The sequence below is a fragment of the Lathamus discolor genome, chromosome 12, assembly GCF_037157495.1.
Source record: "Lathamus discolor isolate bLatDis1 chromosome 12, bLatDis1.hap1, whole genome shotgun sequence".
In the NCBI taxonomy this organism is placed as follows: Eukaryota; Metazoa; Chordata; class Aves; order Psittaciformes; family Psittacidae; genus Lathamus; species Lathamus discolor.
This window is the reverse complement of record NC_088895.1, coordinates 9,008,702-9,022,878: the sequence shown is the minus strand read 5'-3', so window position 1 is coordinate 9,022,878 and position 14,177 is coordinate 9,008,702. Positions and strand designations below refer to the sequence as shown.

Here is a 14,177-nt window from a genome sequence, read left to right as displayed (position 1 = left end):
ATTGTGGGGATCACGAGGACTGTGCCGGCAGCGCTGCAGGGTGAGATTCGGGAGGAGGCTGCTCCAGCCCGGCCCCTGCAATGCTGCTTGGTGGGGATGAAGGATGGTTGTGCTGAGGTTGCTGCCTCAGACGCTGGTCCAACTCTTTCTCAGGTGCCACCAGTGACCTGGGAATAGGAGGGGTGATCCCCTCATGTGTGTGGGGCTGAGGACACACCGTGGGCTGATGTCTGCCTTGCTTTCTGTTTTCATACGATACTCTTCAGTCCCCATTTTCCAACTGGAGAAATATGCCTTTTCCAAACTTCACCTATCTAAAGCTTTTCTTTCCCGTTTATCCAACATCTACCTACACTTTCTCTTACAGCTCACCCAAATCCCCAAAATACAACCAGCATGTAGTGACTTTGATATCAATTTTGTCTTTATTTCCAGATGATCATGGGATGGACCTGTTTGCTGTAGCTGTCCATGAGTTTGGCCATGCCATCGGTTTGACTCACATCTCTGCCATAGAGTCTATCATGAGACCCTACTACCAAGGCCCAGTGGGGGATCCTCTCAAGTATGACCTACCTTATGAGGACAAAGTCCGAATCTGGCAACTTTATGGTAAATTTGTGTCCCTCACCTGGCAATGGCCCATTTCTGCCATGGGGCACACTGCAATAGCTGTTTTCCGGGGTGAGTGGAGCTGCTGCAAGGATGGCGTTCCCCACTACTTCTTCTTTGTCTTTACTCATAGGAGTCAGGGAATCTGTGTCCCCCACAGCCAAGCCTGATGTAAGCAAAGCTGATGACCACCCCGTCCTGCCAGAGCTGCCAGAGAACCGCTCCACTGTCCCGTAAGTCAAGTTTGTCTCTTTCCTGCAGAGGACATGTAGCAGTGAAGCTCCATTTAGTGAAGCCTGCTCACTATGGCTCCACTATTTCCCTCTGGACCTCTTGCCGCCTGGAAAATACACACACAGAGTGCCCCTTCTTTCTCACATCTGGTTATCCCCTCCATACACTATTGCTTTTTCCAAGCAGTATGTGGCCAGCCAGGCCACAACTGGAGCATTAACAGCAAGAACAAGTGACAGTTGCTGTTTGTCTCTTAAGTAATTCTGATCATTCAAGGCATGTCCAGAAATTCTGTAGCATCTTGCAGTGCTTTGCATTTCCCCGAGACTCAGCCTTTTACTTGTGTTAATGGAAACATGCCCTCATCACCCTCAGGTAAACTCCTCCTTGCTGAAACTTTAATCAATTCCTCTGCAGTACCCTGGATTGTGCAAGCATAACTTACTAAATCTCTCCATGGTGAGCAACTCCCTAATGTACCTGTGGGGGTGAATATTGGAACAAGTGGACCGATAGCCTGCCTCCAACACAGGTTTGCGTTGGCAAGGGACTGCTTATCCTGAGTGTCATCAAGCAACCAGCATGCCCTCATTAAGGGACGTTGTAGATCTACTTCATTAATAAACATCGGAGTTACCACGTTGTTTTACTACCAGGGCAGCAGGACAGTAAAGAGAAGAAGGGTCACTGAGCAAAAAGGCAGGAGTTATGGCCACACACGTGTCTGCCAGATACCAGGGGTGGCCCAAGTGAGAGCAGCAGAGATGGAGCAGGTCACCTTCACCTCCTGCTCTGCCCCATCTGGGGTGAGACCTTCAGGAAGTCATTTCATCTCTCTGTGTCTCAATGACCCATCTGCAAAGAAGGGATCACATCACTGAAGCATGAACACCCAGATTAGCCCTAAAGCAATTGAACCAAGAACAATTCAATCTTGAAAAAGTATCCCTGTGCTGCAGTTGCTTTTCTCACCTCAGCACCTTTTTCATCCCATTTTGCCCAGCTTGGTGTGATGCCCACAGTACAGAGGTGCTGAGAACCTGCTCATGGCGGAGGTGTCCCAGCTGCCAAGGGTTGAAGAAAGGCTATGAGGGCCCTAAGGGACCCTTTTCCTTGAACATGCTGAATGCTGTTAGCTGTCTTTCTTCCTGGGTAGCTTCTAATGGAGCTTGTCCACAAGGCTCTGTGTGGCCGTGTTTTGACCTAGAAACGTGAGAGCATTTCTCCCTGCTGCTGTAGGAGACTGTCATCTCACACCACTAACGGGAGGAGCAGGAAACTTGTTCGTGCCAACTGCTTCTCCCTGCCCAGTGTGTGACTGGGAGGGTGGATGGGGTTCACCTCCGTGTCTGTTGCTTTGTGGCTGAAGAGGGTTGTGAAGCTGGTGCTGGCAGCCCAGCACAGCTCTTCTACCAGCAAATTAGATTTATGACTCCCTGTCACTCACAGCAGCTTTTCCGTGCGTGTTCCCAGCATCCTCTCCTTGTCCTCCATTAATCATCATTTCTTACAGAGGCTTTTTGGCTCTTTCGGTCCTTCATACTCTGTGCCTTCCACATCCACCTTGTTAAAAGCAGCTCAGTACCTTGCTGCGACTTGCCAGGTGGCATTCACTGGGTATCCAACGGCACCATCACTCCTCTGTGTCCCTCTGTTTTGGCTCAGCTGCTTTCTGCTTTGTAGCTCTGTCACCCCTCATTGGCATTTCAGACTCTGGAGCAGCAATGTCTCCAGCCGCTGGAGCAAGATGCTGCTTGGCTCTTATCCACCGTGTGTCTTGCTGCCCGGGGCAGCCAGCCAAGCCATGCTGTGCCACCAGGGAGCAGGAAGCCAGCTCAGCTCTCACCAGTCCCTCTAGCTGGTAGATGTAGAATGTGTCCATGCTTGACTCCCACTGATGGTCTCTGGTGGCTCAGGAAGCATCTGCCGCAAAGCTGTCTTCAGGCTGAGGGTTGCCCAGGCTCGCCTCGGCAATCCTTGTGCACATGGCTGGGTTTGGCCATGAGCAATGACAGACGGATGCAGCCTGTAGCCTGCTGCCTGGGAGATGTGGTCCATGGGATGGGGGGCATCAGGGAGGAGGCAGACTTTCACCACCCATCTGGACCATGCTCACCTGGGCATCTCTCCACAGGATCAGGCGGGATGTGCCCAACAGATGCAACACTCACTTTGATGCGGTGGCACAGATCCGGGGAGAGGCTTTCTTCTTCAAAGGTAAGCACACGCTGTGGTCTTTGCCCACATAACCCTGTGGTGGCACACACTGCAGAGACAGTGTCAGACAGGCTGGGGTGGGTGATAAGGATGAGCTGGCTCGGGGTATGCAGGCTGTGGGGTCAGCAGCCCCAGGGAAGTGTCTCACATACTACTGATTGCTTCTGGCTCAAATCAAAGGGCTTAGACCTTTAATCTGCCCACTGAGGCTGAGGACGGGTGATAAGGAAATGTTAATGTCAATGCAAATCAATGCAAATCCTGCCTCTGGTGCAGAAGGAAACCACCCGGCTTGTGCCCTGTCTGTCACAGCACAGCAGAGGCTCATGGCTGGGGACATGCAATGGCATTGCTGGGGAACCGTCAGGGATCACAGCTAAACGGGCACTGTGGGGGAGGAGGAGGAGAAGGGATGTGGTAGAGGTATCCAAAAGACTGAGCAGTAAATCGAGCATTTCTTCTACCCAAAAAGGAGACGGCCAGGGAAACTTCAACACAATTTATTTTAAAGTTATAAAAGTGAATGCTCTACCCCAGACCATGATTAACCTGTGGGATCTGTGGCCAAGAACAATTCAGGGGCACAAGCAGGTTGGGTTCTGGCAGGTGGTTAGGAAGGAGAGACCATTGGGAGCACTGGCCTGGTCAAGTCACTGCAGTGTGGTGCCCACAAGGGACGTATGTCCTAAAACCAGGGCAGGTGTGTGTCCATGTACCGTGTCCTGAGGTTTAATGCTTCCCTCTGAAGTGGCTGGTAACAGCCCAGCATGTACTATGTTACAGTCTGATCCACCATACTGCACTGCACAAGTGAAGAACTATAATCTGATGTATGTACTTTCAAAGTTAAAATCTGGGTAGAACCAAGGATGAGCAGAGCAACAACAGCCTTCCACTGCGTTTTTCCATGGATACCTCCGGCTTTCAGTCCTCGCACACTTCACCTTCCCTAATGCTGCTTGCTGAGCATCGCCCAAAGACAACATGCCTGTGATTGCGGAGCCATCTGGTTCTGTATCAGCAAACACTTGTGTGTCCCTGGGGTGCCCGGCTATTGAACAAGGATCCCATTGGTGCCTTCTCAGCTGTACAGAGCCCAGGGAGGCTGGAGCTTATTTTGCCATCTTTCCAAAATGGAAAAATGCCCACTAGGCTCTTCTTCCCATCCCTGGGCACTGTTTGACAACTCCAAAGCCATCCAGCAGGGAAGCAGAAGCATCTTCCCCAAGGATCAAGAGCAGTGTCCAGGCACATATAATCCATCTGGGTATCACAGTGCAAGTCTCGTGTTGCAGGCAAGAACAGCAAAAGGGCTCTGGAGAATTCAGTGTCTGTGCCCTTGGTGGGAGCATAATAGGGAGGCTGTTCCCCTGTGGCATTTGCTCAGATGCCAGCTCCGAAAAGCCACAGTGAAGAAGGGAAAATAAGAGACAAGAACTGGCGTTTGGGATAAATGGCTGTCTCTGTTCGAAAGGGGAAAAAAACAGATGAGGAGTAGAGAGAAATCCATCTCAGTGTCTATTTTTGGATATATTTATTGTGGGCCAAAATGCAAATGCAAAGAGCATAGTGTCAGTGGGTGCCAGCTGCACGACTGCATCCGGAGTCCAGCATCCTCCCTCAGAGCCCTCATCACTGCCACCAAACCATCCGGGGCACCAAGGAGCAGGGATGCTGCCTTTGAGGTGGGATTTTAATGCCCCCCCTCCAGTGAAGAGCTCCTTCCACCAATGGACATCTTGTTTTGAGCTGGTCCGGATGGTTCCCTAGCTGGAGAGCAGCATCTCCCACCACACAGACACAGGGACCAGAGCTCCCCAGGGCTCCCAGGCTTGTATTGAAGGAACAGTGGGTTGGAAATGCTGCTTGTTTTGATTTAGGTGCCATGCTACAGACTCCTGAAGTTTTTAATACGACTTTGGCCTCTGCGTGTGTCTGCACAGTGTGTGCAGCAGTCTTGCCAGAGGCAGCCAAAGTCTACAGAGCATCATATGCAGCTGGGATCAAAATCACCTGGTATTAAAGCAAGCAATTGCTTCATTCCTTCATCTGTATAAAATGAGACGCTTGGGACTGCAGGACTTCACACCTGGCTTTCACCCTGCTCCGTTTTCCAGCTCAGACAGTGGCTTTAAATCAAGTTTTAGAAACAAGCATGGGGTGGGGATTATCTTTTTGTGTTATTATTATACTTCTGCATGCTAATGGCAGCAATTCCCCATGGCTCTGGCTCTGGCCGATGATCATCCAGCACTCTGGCAAGCAGCTTGGCTGTGACAAAGCACGAGCACAGGCAGACTGGGGCTGTTGCATTCCGAATTCCTTGCTACTGGCTTTATTTCTCTACTGATAGCTTACCAAAAACCCCAGCCAGACCAACCACCAGCCCAAACTGTGCCTGACTTTGAGGGCAGGTTTAAAGCATGCTTGCTGCAGCTGCACACCCACTGAGCCCACTGCTTGCGAATGGTTGTAATGTCAAGAGCACTGAGGCTTCCCTCCTCGTGTCAGAGGAGCCCAGGCCACTCCGAAGTTCAGTGTTTGCTAAAGAAGGAATTATGTTGAGCTGTATTTCTTGTTAAAAAGTGAAGTTCTGTCTTTGGTGCCTTGCTAATTAGAGATGCAGAGATCATCTTTATTTAAGTACATGTGTTTCCATCGATACACAACAACCACCACATTTGAATCCTTTTTTCTTTTACATTCTTCAAAAGAATCTATAATTGCAGCAATTTCTACCACATGTGAATGTATTATTCATTGGTGTGCTTTGGTCAGAGCAAATATGCAGACTGGAGCAGAACAAGACTATGATATAAATCCTTATAATTAGAATAAAAGCTGCCTCTCTGCAGATGTTGAAGTGTTAAAGTTTCGCCTCCTGCATTATTAGGCTAAAATCCAATTTCCATCATATTCTAAAAGCTGGTGTCACAATCTGCCAGCTCTGGAGGAAGGGCTGAGTGTCATGAATACAAATCTGAAGAGGCATCTTGGGTTTCTGTTGCTTATCCCCCCGTGGGAATCCATGTGAGAGCAGATGTAAATAACATGCAATAATTTCTAACAGGCACTAACAAATATGAGATGAAGTTGAGAGCTGCCTTTTGGACACGTTGCTCCAGCTCGGATCTCACTGTGTGGAGCTCTCTGGGGAGAATGCAGCACAAGGGGCACTGCGCAAACTGAGGCTGTGAAGCCCAGAGACACGGCAGAGTTGGGGTTTGGGTTGCCCCTAAAAATCCATCAGACCCCTCAGGAAATCCCACATAAGGCTCCTTCAACAGGAATAAGTTTGGCAACCTTCCCACAGAGAACCAGGCTGTTCCTTTTTCCATTATCCAGAATATTCCAGAAATACCCTAACCCAAACTGTTTTCAGGCTGGGGTAATGGTGCCGCAGGTGCTGGAGGTGTGTCTGCTTACACCACCAGTACATTCAGCCCTGTAGGAGCATCCTACTTATCCTACACCTCTAGATGGTACCGAACTCCTCAGTTGTGCCTCCTTCCCCACCTCAACCCCTTCCAGTTTTATTACTGTAGCTTCCTCCTCCTCTATTTTCTTTCTCCCTTTCTTCATTAAAGAAAAAGCCTCTGATATTTCCATGTTCTACCATAACCTCATACACCTTTCTAAACGTGAAAGCAGGGAGGGAGGGGATGAAAGGCTTCTCTCACCTTGCTCCGGTTCAACAGTGCAGCTTCACACCGCAAGCAGCAGGATAACCCCTCCAGTGCAATGTCCAGAGGATTATTTTGATCCCCCAAAGGGGATTTCTTCTAATGGCTGCCAGAAATAGAAAGCAGGAGCAGCTGCTGCTGGAAAGCAGGATGTGCCTCTAATTCATAGCTCCCATCTCACGCGCTTTGCTTTCGGCTGCTGCCACGTGCCCAGTGCTCATCCCTGCCGGTGGCAGTGGGTTGCGGTGTGGTTCAGTAATGTCCAGTCTGTCCCTCCAGGCAAGTACTTCTGGAGACTGACTCGCAATAAGCACTTGGTCTCCCTCCAGCCGGCCCAGATCCACCGTTTCTGGCGGGGCTTGCCTCTCAACCTGGACAGCCTGGACGCCGTCTATGAGAGAACCAGCGACCACAAGATCGTCTTCTTCAAAGGTGAGACCAAATGGAGGTAGCACGTGTGCCTCCTCAGTGTGGGGTCCAGTGCCAAGGCACCTTGGCTGCGTTTTGACTTCTCCTGAAGGCAGGAGACACCAGTAGCAGTCTTTGAGCATCCCCCAGGGCAGGTCCGAGACCTGTTGTGTATGAGCAAGGCCAGAAGAAAACAGCTCATAGGGAGGGCAGTCAAAGAGTAGCAGTCATGTTCCCTAGAAATGAGGGGAACGCCATTGAAGACAAAGTTCAGCCACACCTAACTGAGCTCTCAGCTTTCCAAGAATGGAATAAGCGCAGGAATCACACACACTCCACAGGCTTTAAGTTCCTTCTTTGGCCTCTTCTCTCTTTAGTATTTGCTGCCAAGAAGAGAAGCAGCAGCAGAGGGGACAAAAATGAAACCTGAAGAGCTTGGGTTTGCTGATTCTATTTCTGTTACTTTTTCTTTCCCCTAAAATAAGTGGCATAATCCCCTCCTGTTATCCACAACTAACAAGTTTCTTTCTGAAGAGCTGGAGGAAAGAGATTAGCCCTTGGTTCCTATACACATGTCCAAGTCCCCACAAACCATCTGCCCATGCTGGTTTGATGTTACCCACATGCTGAATGTCACTCAAGCCCCCAGCTCTTGTTTTGGACAGGCTGTGCACACGAAGAGCTAAACACATCCCAGTGCTCCATGCTCCCCAGCTTTTGTCCCTGACTGTCGTGCTCCAAGCATGGTGCAATTATCGGTTGCAGAAATGCTGAACCCAGCACTTCTAAAAGCAATAATTTGGTTTCGATTCCTGCAGCAACACTAAAGGGATGGCTAATCCTGTGTGAGGCTCTGTGCTCACAGAAGTATTTCTAAGCCAAGCCAAAGCCCTTCCATGCACTGAGCATCACAGAGCAGTGCCAAGCACTGCATCTCCCTAAGGGACAGCGCACAACAGGCTCTGCTGCACGTTTCCAGCTGCCCCGGGCAGCGTGCCCCGCTCTGCCTTTCCATTAATCCGGAGGGAATGGGGCCAGCTGGAGCCTGGCAGCCCTTGCGCCTGGCGCTAGACCCTCAGCCTGGTCTGTGGCCCATAGCAACACTCCCTCACTTCCTTCCCTTCTCTCCATGCTAGGGACAGACAGACCTCAGCGGCTCAGGTCCAGGGGCTGCTTGTGAGGCCAGGTTACAGCTGTGCCACAGCTGGAGGCTTGCAAGGCACAGCACTGCATGGTCACACATCATGTGTGACCAAGCATAGGTTTGTCTGTCTAGCCCTGAAGATTAAACTCACGATTTTATTTCCAGCTATAAAATACTGTCTCACCCACTCTTTCCAGCGCTGTTTCATTTGTCCCTGGACACAAACCAAAGCACACAAATTACCCTGGCCTCTAAGGTCCTGTTGCTGATACATGGGCATGTATTTAAGTGCCTCTTCAGATTTCCTAGAAAACAAACAGAGGAAAAAACCTGGTCTTTAAAATAGGCTGTGTAATACCTAAAAGGTTCCTGAAGAGACACAGGACTGTCCCAGTGGTTAAAGGGTTATGTAGGAATTAAGAGGTCTGGGTTCACTTTCTTGCTCTGCCACAGGGCAGGGGCCAGTCATGCTGTGCTTCATTTTCATCAGGGGGAAAATAACCCATATTGACAGTTCTCTCCTGCCTACGTAAGGCTGATGTGGGGTGCCTGTGTAGGACCTGTGTTTGAACTAGATGATCTTGAGGTCCTTTCAAACCCTAACTGTTCTATGATTCTATGGTTCTATGACACCTAAAGAGCAATGAGCTGCTCAGATGGGATTTGTTGGCCCCTGTGTATCTTCCTTACATCCCTTAAAACCCATAGGTTCTTCAGCCTGGCTGGCTCTAAAAAGAGTGGTGATTTCTTTTCCAAAGCAGGACTACACTTTGCTTCTCAGGAGTCAAATAGTAGGCAGAAAGCACCCAACTTGCCTACTAAAGCCGCATGTACCTTCCTGTTTCTTGCAGCTGGATATCAGGCAGGGGCAGAAAACCAAATGCCACCACCTGCAGCCATTCAGGAGTGAAGGGGAGCTATGCCTGACACAAAAAAGGCAACTATCTATTCAAAGACCTAGATTCTGCACCATCCCCATCCTTAAATGCTAAGAGCTCAGTGCTGAGGATTGTCACGGTGACAAATAATGAAAATCAGCTTGTCTGTGGGGTAATGATGGTTTCAGCTGCGAAAGTGATTTTGCTCTGTGCTTCTTTCCTTTAACAGGAGACAGATACTGGGTCTTCAAAGACAACAACGTGGAGGAAGGGTACCCACGGCCCATCTCGGACTTTGGCCTGCCACTGGGAGGAATCGATGCTGCTTTCTCCTGGGCCCACAATGACAAGACTTATTTCTTTAAGGACAATCTTTACTGGCGTTATGATGACCATGAGCGGAGGATGGATCCTGGGTACCCTTCAGAGGCCATGCTGTGGAAGGGAATACCAAGCCCTTTAGATGATGCCATGAGGTGGTCAGATGGTGAGTCCATATGCTGGTCCAGAAAACAACAATAAGGAATCAGTGCTTCATTTGCGCCTGAGCTATAGCCCCTTCTGACATAAACTGCTAAGCCCCAGATGGGATGACAGTTCCTGGTGTCTGAAAGCTGAAGGGGAGGTAGGCTTCTAGCCAGAGCTCCCTGCATGCTCACTGAAAAGACTTTGTAATTTCAAGCAGACAACAGAAATATCTTGGGGGCCTAATAAATTGATTTCATTAAAAGAACACAGTTGATGTTGTCTTGCAGCGGTTTTTATCCTAATATGTGCTGATTTGCTCCTCACTGAATTCCTTGTCATTGGATTTTTAGTCAGATATATGAGGATGTGAACAGAAAGTGTTTTTAAGGGAGATCTTTTCCCCAGAGTTACAACTTATTTTGCAGGGGTGAGATTTCTCAGTGGTTTCCTCCCTTTAAAAAGACCACATGTGGCCCCTGATGGCCACTGAGAGATATGTGTGGTGTGTGCAGCTGTGGATTTACTAGAGCTTTTACCCTGCATACCCTCATACCAGGGGGATGCAAGTGTTCTAGGACCCACCGCAGAAGAGGCAACATCTCACCCATTTGTCTGCTGGCTCCTGGCTGGTGTGAGAGGTCCCGGCTGAGCAAAGCATCATCTTTTTGAGCACCCCACTGGCAGCCACTGTGCTCTGCAGTGAGCAAGGGTATTGGCAACAAGCAGTAGTATTGCATATGCCTCTCATACAGGGCTGAGCTCCTCAGGGAGAGCTCCTCATGCTCCACTGGCAAAGCACCCATCACGCTCACCTTGCCTTTGGGCTTTGGTCTCTTTGCAGGTGCAAGTTACTTCTTCAGGGGCAAGGAGTACTGGAAAGTGCTGGACAGTGACCTGGAGGCGCAGCCTGGTTACCCGCAGTCCATCGCCAGAGACTGGCTGGTGTGCAGCGACATGCAGTCCGACTCACCCGAAGCGGCCGGGAGCACGAGGACTGGGGCACGCTCCAAGCCGGGGCAGCACGATGAGAGCCGCTCCGAGAATGGCTACGAGGTGTGCTCCTGCACCTCGGCATCCCCATCCCTCCGCACGCGCCCTGTGCTCAGACTGGCAGCCAGCCTCCTGCTGACCAGCGTGTGGACAGCAACACTGCTGCGTCCAGCCCTATGATGTCTCATCCCGCACAGACAGCACCATGGTGCTCCGGGGAGGGGAGGATGATATGATCCCGTGATGCTAACTGTTGCAAGCAAAAAAACATTCCTAGGAACTTGCCAATGAAGGGTTTGAATTCTCCATGAGAAATGAACAGTGATTTTTTGTTTCATTTGGGGTTTTTTTTCTTCTTAATTTTAGTTTAAAGGTCTAATAACAGATTTTGACTTCTGCACCTTCTTATTCCCCATCCAGTTGAAGATGAGAGCAGCCTAACATTGAATTTAGAAATGTTCCATAGAGATGTGTTGCTTTGGGTGTTTAAACACGGCAAAGGAGGGAGGGGAGAGCTACTGTGATTGAATGGGAACAGAGGAGATGCTGCTGAGACAGATGGCAATATCCCGGAGGAAAGGCAGCAAGGCCATAGGCGAGAGGTGGTAGTTACGCATCCTATTGGATGTACTAGCTAGGAAGAAACTTTGACTCCACTAAGATTAACTGCAAGGTGATAATTTAATGTCAAACCCATTGTGGTCACTGGTGTCTTGGTAACCTGTATCAGTTTCTACGGGTCAGAAACACCTTTGCCTTTCAGAAGGCACTGCAGCTTATCTTTGTACCTGAGTCATTTGAATCTAGCAGTTTCTCTAATAAACCTTGGCTGCCTACACAGAGATCTCCCAGTCCTCTGCCAGACCAAGCCTGCCACCTGCAGTTAAGTGCTGACTACAGAGGCTGGGGAGTAGCCTCACCTCTGTGCAAGGAGCAACCTTGTGCAGCCAAATGAGATGCAGTTACACCCATCTCCCCTGCCTAATCCATGCACATGAACTCCTGCTCTTGGAGCTCCCATTTCAGGCTGGTTTATGTTTTAGGAGGGATCGAGATGTATTGCATTCATTTGTGACTCTGTCAACCTGGCTACCCTGTGGAGGATGGGCTGGAGCAGGGAGGGGTGCTGAATAGTCAACATCAAGCTCTTGATGCCTCTGCCAGGAGTTTGGAGGCACAGAAGCAAGGTCTAGCATTGCATTAGGGTGTTCCTGGTGGGTTTTTTTCCCCTAATCCAGTTTCTGCAGTACATTTTGGGCATCTGAGAGCCCTTGAAAACAGAGAGAAACTGTGCTAGGAACTGCATGTGATTGAGATGTCAGGAAGGCCAGGGCCCTGCAGGCTGGTGTTGTCAAGGAGCTGAAGGAGATAAAGGAGCAGCAGCAGCTGGGACACGCTGTTCCCTATCCTGCTTCTATAAAGCTCCTACAGAGATGCCTCTTGCTGCCTCTGCCAGAGCCAGCTCTTTGGAGAGATCCATCAGGAGGCAGGAAGCCGCAGGCAGTGAGTGTCACTGTGGGACCCAAGGCTGCTCCACTGGCCCTGGTGCCAGCCAGGGCTTTTGCCTTGGGGCCAGAGCCCTCCATGGCACAGCAGGAAAGGCAGAAGTGCCTCCTGACAGAGAACAGGGGTCACCTTGAGTTTTCCTCTCTGCTGTTTGCATTTTTGAATAGTCCCAGCCATTCACAGGGTGCTGCTGTTTTCAGGCTGATGTGCTACAGGGTGATGCTGTGGGGCATGAGTCAATGGAAACATCCCATTAAACCATTTAATATCCTTTAAAAAGAATACAAACCAGAAATCCTTGCACATAGCAGCTCTCTCTGCTGAGAGAAGCTGCCTCTGGTATTTCCACTGCATCTGTCTTGCTCTACCCAAAGCAGTTCCCTATTCCACCTCTTGCCATTGTGGGAGGTGGGATTTTCCTTCAGTTCACATCACTTTTCTTCCTCTCCCCTCTTGAGTCAAGAGGACACAGCTTTTAGTCCCTGCTGGGGTAACGCTGCATGAATGTCAGCATATTACAGATTCCTCTTGGGAATGAAGCCAGGTAGGAGCACAGCATCCTGGGGAAGACAGCCTCTCTCTTATTTTTCCCCCTCTTTTTTTGGTCTTAGTTCACAAAAGAACTACCCAGAAGCTGCACGTGAAGGATCAGAGGAGGCAGGGATGTGTTTAGCACTGCTTCTACATCTTTCCAGCCCAACCAAGGAGCTTGGTGTGACAAGGACCACTGGCCCTGCAGCTATGCTGATGTGGTCACAGTGGTGCTGGGTTCTGCACTAACAGGGATGGCAAGTTACATGCAGTTTATCTAACACGGGGGACTGTGATTTATTAATAGAGCCTGTGGAAAGGCTTTCAATATGCTCTTCTCTACTTCTAATTATGCATTTGTATGATCAGAAATGGATCAGGAATCAGGGCTCTGCTGTTGCTGGACAACCCTTGGGGAGGATGGAGGAACACTGCTCTCTCCTCCTGGCACATGGCTTGCTCATCCATTCCCCCAGCTGCTGGTGAAGCCACCCTGCACTTGCCGTCAGCTCTGGGTGCAGCTGCAGGAGGCTCGAGCTCCCCCACCATGGAAAGAGGATCTGGAGCATTTCCTGTCAAGATCACTGGTTCAGTGCAGGGCTGAGGGTGTCAGCTGGGCTGGGGCATCAGGAGCAGAGGTCCATGGCACAAAGACACCGCTATAGCAGGCGTGTGGCGCTCTGGGTGCTGCATCATCTCCCATAGGGACACAGCAGTTCCATGTGGATGAAGCAGTGCAGATCCTCTAATGAAAGGGGTTTCTGCTTTGCAGCCCGGAGCAGAGAGAACCCTGCGCCCAGAAGTTTGTGGGCTCGGTGGCACCCAAGGAGAGGATGCAAAGGGCATCCCCACAGTGCCTCTGCAGCCACCCCTCCATGGTGTATTTAGATATCCCCCGGCCAGTTCCAACCCCATTTGCAGATCACTCATAGGATGGATGCAATAGGTGCAAATCACAGCCTGCACCTGCTACTTGGGGAACTCTCTTGGTTTCCCTCTGAAGCCAGGCTCACCGCCTGTTCCTGTGGGTCTGGGGACGATGGGCACTGTGGGGCGGCCCAGGTGTGGATGCACCGCTCCGGGGCTGCAGAGCCCTCTCCGGGGACGGCGGCAACGCGGGCATCCCCATCGCGGCCGCAGGAGGACAGCAGAGACAGCGCCGGCACCGCTGCGGGCCGCGGAGCTTCGCCTGCAGGGGCACAGGCGCGCTCGTAGCGGCTTGGAGATAGGGATGTAACACAAATGCGGTCTCTGTACTGCAAAACGTTGCTGGTACTCTGCTGCCGGGCTCCATGGCAGCGTCCCCGTGCCTGGATTCCGCCGGTCCTGCCCACCTCCACCCTCCGAGGTAATAACCTGAGCATCACATTGCTTATTGCTCAGTCCGGATATTTTCTGATGATTTAAACGCACAGAGAGTTTTCTGAGGTCATTTCAGAGTAGAAATGCTTCTCGTATGGAATAGGAGGGGTGGCCATCTGAACACAGGAGTATTTAAAGCTGAAA

At 50.5% G+C, this 14,177-nt stretch overlaps 1 protein-coding gene across 1 annotated transcript in view; it reads left to right on the top strand.

Moving 5' to 3' along the window:
• Positions 1 to 11,472, top strand: part of MMP17 (matrix metallopeptidase 17) — a 61,454-nt gene extending 49,982 nt beyond the window's left edge. Inside the window, exons 5-10 of the mRNA XM_065692807.1 lie at positions 436 to 612; positions 746 to 845; positions 2,981 to 3,063; positions 7,026 to 7,178; positions 9,406 to 9,663; positions 10,486 to 11,472. Of these exons, the coding sequence (XP_065548879.1) occupies positions 436 to 612; positions 746 to 845; positions 2,981 to 3,063; positions 7,026 to 7,178; positions 9,406 to 9,663; positions 10,486 to 10,814 (1,100 nt within the window). The 3' untranslated portion in view covers positions 10,815 to 11,472. The remainder of the gene's footprint in view (positions 1 to 435; positions 613 to 745; positions 846 to 2,980; positions 3,064 to 7,025; positions 7,179 to 9,405; positions 9,664 to 10,485) is intronic.
• Positions 11,473 to 14,177: the final 2,705 nt, after the last annotated feature.